Source organism: Odontesthes bonariensis, chromosome 1, assembly GCF_027942865.1.
Source record: "Odontesthes bonariensis isolate fOdoBon6 chromosome 1, fOdoBon6.hap1, whole genome shotgun sequence".
Classification (NCBI taxonomy): Eukaryota; Metazoa; Chordata; class Actinopteri; order Atheriniformes; family Atherinopsidae; genus Odontesthes; species Odontesthes bonariensis.
The window spans coordinates 35731837-35740647 of record NC_134506.1 but is presented as its reverse complement, the minus strand read 5'-3'; the positions used below and the strand labels follow the sequence as shown (position 1 = coordinate 35740647).

At 39.8% G+C, this 8811-nt stretch overlaps 1 protein-coding gene across 2 annotated transcripts in view; it reads left to right on the top strand.

Annotated features, from left to right (window-relative positions):
• Positions 1–5021: 5021 nt before the first annotated feature.
• The window catches only part of ntrk3b (neurotrophic tyrosine kinase, receptor, type 3b), a 221003-nt gene continuing 217213 nt past the window's right edge, over positions 5022–8811 (top strand). For both annotated transcript variants that reach the window (XM_075465609.1, XM_075465601.1), the window contains exon 1: positions 5022–5712. In XM_075465609.1, coding sequence (XP_075321724.1) covers positions 5480–5712 — 233 coding nt within the window. In that variant the 5' untranslated portion in view covers positions 5022–5479. The remainder of the gene's footprint in view (positions 5713–8811) is intronic.

Genomic DNA, 8811 nt, shown 5'->3' with positions numbered 1-8811 from the left:
TAGCTCATTAGCTCACACTTATTACAGACCACCCTTGGCTACAGTGTAACATGCCCAGCGCTCATAAGAGCTAGATAAGTTGAGAAGAAGTTACATGATGTTACCAAACTGCTTTCTCATGACTACTGTATAATGTTGTGCATTATACAGTACAAAAATATGAACTAGTATGAACTGAGACACAGGAATCACCCTCAAGTAATACAAAGAGCCAGTTTAGTGTTAAAGAAGTACCAATTGTCCTTTGTTACACAAAACACAAGATAGTGACAGAGAGGGCAAATCAACAAAGGGCTCACATACTGCACATTGTGGGGCCTTTGCATTTTCTTTTTTTTCTTTCAGTTTTGGGGCATCTAATATTACTCTTAAAACAGCAATACAGCTGCACTTATTACAATACCGGATGATTAATCTTTATTACGGTAATTGTATTAATTTCTTACCTTTTCCCACAGTGCTTCCAGCAAAGACTGTGACAAAATAAGAAAAGAGAGGTAAATGTCCAAATATCAAAACTAAGGCAAAAACTGCAGAGTTTTAATTTAAACTTTTGGGGGGGGAAAATGAAAAAAATAAAGTCCATTAGCAAGCCAGTGGGATCTGAAGGCATGCAAACAGATATCTTGGGAAAACCTGTTTGAATCTGTTTATTCTGACTGATTAAACTGAGCATCTACGCTCAGGGCGTAGATTTAGAAATTCATCACAATTGTCTCCCCTCAATGGACACAGTCCAACTTGCAACACATTTTCCAGTTATATATAACGATTATTTTAGCTGTTTGTGTTCTTTCTCCAACACATCACAGTGGATTGTTTGCTAGCTTCTCTGATCAGGCAACGGGACCAGTCAGAATCCTTAAGCTGAAGAAGTGCAAATGTGTGCAAAAAAATACACTACTGCTGTAAAAAAAATCCAGTTGGTAAAAGGACTCATGTTCCCCTTTAAGAATGAAACATCATTCTGAGATAAAATGCTCTTCCAGACCACTTACAGTCATGCCTTTGCTACAGTTAATAGAAATACCATATCATATAATTCTCTTCCGAAACTTTCAAGTACTAATCTAATTCCTCTTAACTGCAGAGCTGTAACAAATATCAGACATCCTCTTGATTTCCTCTAATTTTCTATTTATCTTCTCCCAAGCTATGTCAAAAAATTGTATTGTTAGACAAAAAAACAAAAAACAAAGACCCTTTCTGGAGCCAGTGTTTAGTTTGTTTGTTCTGAACTCTTGTAGAAGAATGACGAACAGGAAGGAGGATGTTCTGTGGCACATATATGATGTTAGATGGATCTCACTAAATATTACACACAGGAACATTAATACAGTAATTAAAATGAAATGAAGGCAATCTGAGTAAACACAAAGGACCAGTTTTAAATGAGAATTATATTTGTTAGGGCAAAAAAGATTATCCGGTACTTAAATTGCCGCTGTGAAAAAGTCATTAGTGCTACCTTTATCTGTGAGCACATGCTTACAGTAAATGGAGATCAGTCTGTGACGTTGCTGTTGGTTGAATATTCGTTTTTGCAGAATTGGTTTATAACAACATAATAGGTGGATGTATGACTCTAAGAGCCTCTTTTTCATGTCCCACCACAGCCTCTTAATGAGGTTCAGGTCCTGACTTGGCTCTGCTGAAACTTTGTTTTTATTCCCTCTGAGTCATGGACCCACCATTACATTTCTCCCAGGATTGTAACACTCAAGGATAAATGCAATTAAAAAACGTTTGCAAACTTAGGAAAATGCATAACCTGCATTTGTGGATGGTGGTTAACATTTTGAATCAGCATTAGGAATTAGGCGTTTCAGTGAGATGCATCTCTCTCCTCTTCCACAGTCATAGATCATTTCTCGTTGTTGATAGTTGGATGTCATTTTCATTAAATGCTTTTTTTTTTCGCAGACACATCTGGTATGAGAAAACTTAGCAAGGCGGTCTTTAGTCACGGATAGCTCTTGAAGTCGGTTTTAGTGCCTTTAAACCTTTGTTTTACTGCAGTGATGTAGAAGTGTTCGCCACTGTGTTTTGGCACACCATGATATACTTCCAGGTGCGATTGAACATCCAACTTATTCTGTTTCTGGCCAGTTCATGAAAAGATCCAGTAAAGCGAGGGAAACGTTCAAAGTATTATGACATAGCTCTAAAAAAAAGGAAATGGCAGATTTTTCCAAAGATTGTGCTGCTCAATCTTTTTTATTCATGGGGTTTGTAAGCGAGAACTGACTGTGAGCAGAACCATCATTTAGTCTGTGGAAGCAGTTGGTTGGATTAAGCAGAGAGAGCAAACACAATATTCTGCGAAACTTTTTTAGTCTTGCACTGCCGCTCTCTCTTAAAGATCTGAGGGCATGTCGTCTTTTAAGTTGCTCAGTTTGGAGACACGAACAGCAGAGCATTCCTTCAACCTAATTAGACCTCGAGAACTTTATGATTTGCTCATGCAGCCCTTCATCTTCAGCAACACCCTTTGAAGGCTGTAGAGTTTCATCGGATGTTCCTTACTGATTCTAGGAGACCAGCTGAGCCGATGAAAAAGTACAGGGAGGTGGGTATCACTAGCAGAGGACGTTTTTGAGCTTGATTACTAGTACAGGCTGATAACTGATTGAGCTGGAGTATTGTTGTTGGGCTGCAGATGGTCCGTCTTTAGGCTGATGTTCCCAGAAAGGTGCAGGTGGATGATAGGAACAGTGATGGCTGCATGTTTTGAAAGAGGAAGTGAAGGTCGCCTGGAAGATTGCCTGATAAAGCTTGGAAGATTTTTAAGCTACATGGATAAAGAATGTTAGCTCATTTCTTTTTCACTTTATCTGATGTGGAAAGCTGTCATATGCTTATATGGTATTTTATGAGTTTTTCAAACTTCATTTATGGAAATATTGCAAAGACAAGGACAAACTGAACTTCACGGGATCTAAAGATTGTGAGGCATCATTTTTATAGCTCTCTGGATGACACCTGAAAAGACTAACTCTAACGGGGTTTTATATCTGTTTAGCTTTTTAAAAATGAAACTTCATGCCGGATTAGGTCAGAGAGACTGTGACAGGTTGTCTTGATCTGCCAGCCCGCTACCTCTCTCAGAATGCATGAGACATTTCAAATTGAGCTTTCAGAACAGCTTTAAAGGAGATCAAATGTGAGTAATTAATTTAGGAACGATTCTTGGATGAAGGTAGGATACACCGTGACATTGAATGCTACAAAATAAGAAAGGAGAGAATTAAACCTAAACAAAATAAACTACCTAGTGCATTTAAAATGTGTTGAAAATTAATATAACATATTTTGATTAAATTACTGAACAGCAGATATCTGGATAAAGTTTGGAAATAGTTTTTCCATTGATTTATTTTCCTATATATTATTAATTCATTTTTGTCTACGTATCTTTGCTCTGTTGCTACTGTTTGTTATTTAGAATGTATTTTACCATGCTGACTTAATGTAATAAGCCAATATTTTAAAGAAATAGTAGAACCGGACAGTGAAAGACATCGGAAAACGTTTGCAGGATTTATGACTCCTGAAATGTGACACTTGATCATTTATTCCGAGCTAAAAAACTAAAAAGTATTCACAGAACTGAGTGCCATCAATTCTGCTGATGTTTTTATATTTTTATTTTTTAGTTTATTGGTTTTGATGTTTTATCATCTTTATTAATGCTAGAATTTAAAAGAACATGCATGGGGAATGGGTATAATGGCCAGGATTCTAAAGCGAAAACTCATCATTAAAAGCGATGTTACGCACAGCCAACGTGAAGGTGAAGGATAGAGGCATTAAAATGTGTTAGATGCAAATATACAACTGAATTTGGACTATTTTACATAAATATGAGGCAAAACGTACCAACAAAATACATACATAGGGCTGTTTATTAGCAGTAAATATATGTAAATATGGTGTGTAATTTAATGGAGGAGATGTATTTAAAATGAATACAAGCTGTGTTACACATAGTCTTCCAGAACATAATATTACTGGAGCATTCCTTCATTTACTATTGCTCCAAAAGTAAATGAAGGAAATAGCACAGTTTGTCACAGAGCTGACTCAATAATTATTTTGCTTATTTACTTAGTTGCATAGAGCTTCATCTTTTTTCATCTGTCCTATCAGAAGCGGCAGAAAATCAAACATTTCTATTCAATAAAACTCACAGGATTGTCATACAGGCATCCTTTTTCTTCTCTCTTAACCAGATGATATTAAGCACCTCTTGACTTCTTAGTTTATTGTTTCAGTCAGTTATGGAAAGTCATCAAGTTCATATATTCATATTTCCACCAACATATATCCACCATGGATTGCTTATACAGGGCAGTGTTCATTAAAGATTTTATAAAAGGGTCCAGAAATACAAAAAGGATCTCACAACCAAGTTTTCTCCAGCTCTGAACACTGTGGTAGACGACCAGGGCACTGATAGTTTTTACCTGTACCTTCTCAGATCATTAAATAATTGAGGAACGGAAAGAGGACCAGCCTTGTAGAGATAAGAAATCACAGATAGATATTTACAAATGAGGGTTTTCATCCACCCAAAATAACCAAGTAACAAAGCTTAAATGACATGGGCCCAATAAAGAACTACACTCATGATATAATAACTGAGTAGTAGATGTAGCACAAGGGGTCAAACACATATTATAAATTCAATAAATAAAAATAATAAAAAAAAAAACTAGCAATGAAACAGAACAGATGTTTTTTTTATCATAAATATTCTCAGAAATTCTCCACAGCAAAAATATTAAAAACCTCTAAATGAATGAACTGACTGTCTCCACAAACCTTCTCGTTTTCAGTCTTATAAAACACTGTTGCTGTGTTTCGGTGTCTTTAGGCTACATGTGCTGTGCAGCTGTAATCACCGCTGAATGCATGCAGCTTCTGCAGGTGTCAGTGTGACTGTAGCCAGTAGGAGGGACTTGACGCTCCAACTTCTCATTTCGTGTCTCTTCGCTCTCAAGCCAGTCGTCCTGGTCCTGCTCGGAGAGAGGCGACGGCGGCATCAGCAGCTCTGTATTCCGGGGGAACACCATGGCTCTGAGGCTGACAGCACGACAGGGAGCTCAAATTACGGCGCTTTCCTAATTTGTTTTACATTTAGATTTTCCTCCTTTTATTTATTTTGTTTTTTTGTTTTGTTGCGTCTTGTCTACCCCCACCCCCCTTCCTCCTCCTCCTCCTCCTCCTCCTCTTCTTCCCCCCACCTCCTCCTTTTTTCTCTCTTTTTTTTTTCACCCAATCTCTGACGCGCAAGGACACTACAGCATCCATCCACAGCAGAAACGCTCACACAGAGCATCCTCTGTACAGGCGCACCAGCCGTCCTCCTCCTTCCTTTTTTTCTTCCTCCCACTCTCCTCCTCTTCTCTTCTCTCGTTCTGCCGGAACCCAGAGGACATCGGGACCCCTTTCTACCCCCCCTGCTTCGCCCGAAGACATGGATCTATGGTTTCATTCGATCCGGATTTGCTGGTGGAGGGTTTTGTTCCTGATGAGTGTTTTCCAGGACTATCTGAGCTCCATGCTGGACTGCCCGCTGACCTGCAGCTGCTCTCAAACAGAGATCTATTGCAATAAGTCAGACAACGGCAGGTTTTTCCCGTTACTCGCCGTGCAAGACAATGGGACCAACGTCGATATAGCGGAGTTATTCAAAAACATCACCTCTATGTAAGTAGATGCGGATTCTGCTGTGCGCTTCTGAATCATTAATTGGTCTCATCCCCCGTATGTTGCTTTCTTTGCACTGATCTGACTTGTTGGCTTTTGTGTTTTTATTCTGAGACTTTTCCTACTTCTGACTGCCACTTAAGTGGCATTTTATGACATTCCCACATTTAATAGTCGGTGGTGAATGGACGGTAAATGTGCGCATCCTCTTTCTCGTGCACAGTAACGCAAATCATTTGCTGCCTCGCAACAAACCACTTCATCTTAAAGCTTGGCAGAGAACGCCGTTTCTTTTTCCTTCTTCTTCTTTTTTTTCATCCCCCTTTCCTTGCGTGTTCCCATAAAAGTTGCTCCGCAGCAGCACCGCAGGCCTGCATGGCCAACAGAGGGATGATGCAGAGAAACCTCACAGCTCCCGCTCACTTTATTCCCCTTGTCGGGTACAGCGAGTGTTCCGACAGGCTGTGCCAAATGAAACAGAAATAAATGGTGCAGTAAGGTCAACCACTTACATGTCGGTCCGCAACCCTCAAGAACGACTGCAAACTTTATCATGTTCACATGATGCGATGAGGAGGGAGGATTCGGGGAGGTGGGTGGGTGAGAGAACATCACTTGTAGCTTTTTTTCCCCTCTAACAGGCACGACCATGTTGGCTATTGTATATTAAAATCTTAATTATACTGTTTTACTTAAAACAGAGGCGCTATGATGACGGCAGATTATCCAACCACTTGCATCCCCCGCCTCCCCCTCAGCCGCACACCCACACACCCCCAGAAGTAGCTACATTTTCATTCTGCATCCTCCCTCCCCCTCCTCTCCCTTCTCTCCCTCTTCTCTTTCTCTGGCATCGATCCTTCCTGCCAACATCAAAGCTTTCTTTCTTGAAAAGTCAAGGGAGGAAGGGGAGTGTGTGGGGGGGTTAGACAGAAAAAAAAAAAAAGCTCGGGCCTTAAAATAAGACCTCTGGTGTCGATGAGGCTGATTTGCATATAGAGTAAACATCTCCCCAGTTAACGCAGTGGAATTCCCCGCACGGCTTCCTCAGCGTCGTCTTACGCCACAAAGGACTTTTCCTCCCATCACTTCTGGTATCCCGTTTACCCTTTATCCGCGCGAGGCACACAACAACTTATTCTGTGACACGGTTCATCGCTTTCCTGGACCACTAGAGGGTAGCCTGGTACCCTTTATGTTCTTGGAATCGAGTCCTCTTGCCACAACACAAAAGTCATTTACGTGACTGTTTTATCAGCGAGAAATATATATATATATATATATATATATATATATATATATATATGGTGTCTATCAAAAGATGGACAGTTTACACCCAAGTCGACTGAAAGCAAATTGTGCAGTTTGAGGTAATCACTGTTAGTGATTTGTGTGACCATAAATGGACCCTTGCATACAGATAAAGTCATTATGAAACCTGCTCTATTCATCTCTCATCCACAGAGATCAACAGCAACCTGTTTTTCTCTTAAAAATGCTCATATTCTCTTTATAGTGAACACAAAAGCATCTGATCTCCTCCTTTTTTACCTTTGAGAAAACCTAATGCACCTGACCCAGGACTTAATTGTGCATTCCACACCACCATGCTCCTTTTTTTTTTGACTGTTCAGAATGGACAACAATGTCCACCCAGAACAACCAGCAGCTCAGTGAAAGCCTATCAGAGACTAAATTGCCCAATGTTACATCAGCTAACCCATCTGATTTACCTTATTGCCTATAAAGACTAGCACACAATCACATAGCACAGACAAAAAGTCATGCTTGATGCTAATTTATTTATGTACAGATGAAAATGATATCTGGTATCCACTGTAATATGGCGTAGTCAGTCACTCAGCCTTCATAAAGTACACTACAAGCGGTAATTTATCTTTTCTCTTTTTAAGTACGATGATGCATGTGTTTTGCTAACAAAGAGTCCATTTTTTTATTAATTTTAAGTAATACATCAAGGAAGATAAGATAGGGACTTGCTGTGATACATAAGGGAGGAAAAAATAGTTTTGAGGGAGAGAAAAAATGGTTTTCTTGGAGCAGCTGAAGCACTTTAAGTGGTTGAGTAAGTGTTGCTGTGAGCCGAGCTCAGGAGTCCAATCACCATTTCCAGATGATGTTTGGCCTCTTTTTCTTCTGTTTCTTCTTCTTCCTCGTTTATAGTTCCATGCCAAGCTGGGTTTGCAAGTTGAGGCTAGGTTAAGTTCTTCCGTGAACCCAAACAGCAAAAGATCATGAGGATTCCCGTCCAATTTTTGCAATATTTTGGTTTCGATAAAGCAGTGTGCATGGTCGACAGGATCCATGCATCCTCAAGGCTTTATGAGCTGAGAAAACAAGTACAAATGAAGGAACACCAGTCAGTCCTCTGCCAGAGAAAGACCTCTGCAGATACAGTTTGTCTAAAAATTCTCAGTTCATCAGTACAGTTTACTACTGGGAAAAGCTTACTTGTTGTGCTACCTGTATAAAAAGACTCTCTCTTACTGTAGGCAGTTAACATTTTAATAATCTGTCTATTTTAACCCAAATCATTATCATAAAGCAGTACTACTCTTTAATAAATTCTACCAAGCTGCAACTGAAAATAAAAGTGACGATATGAAAATAATAAGTTAACACGAGCATGCCCTCAGACCCTCATAGCTCTCTCTGGTTCACAATTTCTATCCTGTGCCTCATCCAGCCCATCCTGCCACAGATCTGTTTGATCATTACCGCATCTTCAATTACTCTACATCCCCAGAGTGCACTTATAGAAATCACACCAGCAACCGCCCATCTCCTGTGGTCTGAATTTGATCCTTTCATTCAACAATGCATCCATGCAGTCACTGTCATTACTGGAATTGTGGCAAAGCATTCAAATACAGATGCATTCCACTGCAGGCTTTTGGCTTATTTTTTTGCAGGTGTCAATCAAATAAATGATGGCAGCAATCCACTTAGATAAGTCCTCGTGTTGTACCTGCTGGTTTACGTGACCAGCGTATGGGGACGCTTAATGGAAGCTGTTCACTTACTGCTGTGGCAAGTTAGCATATCTGCTGCGAAAAGGGTCTCAGGAGAATTTCAGTA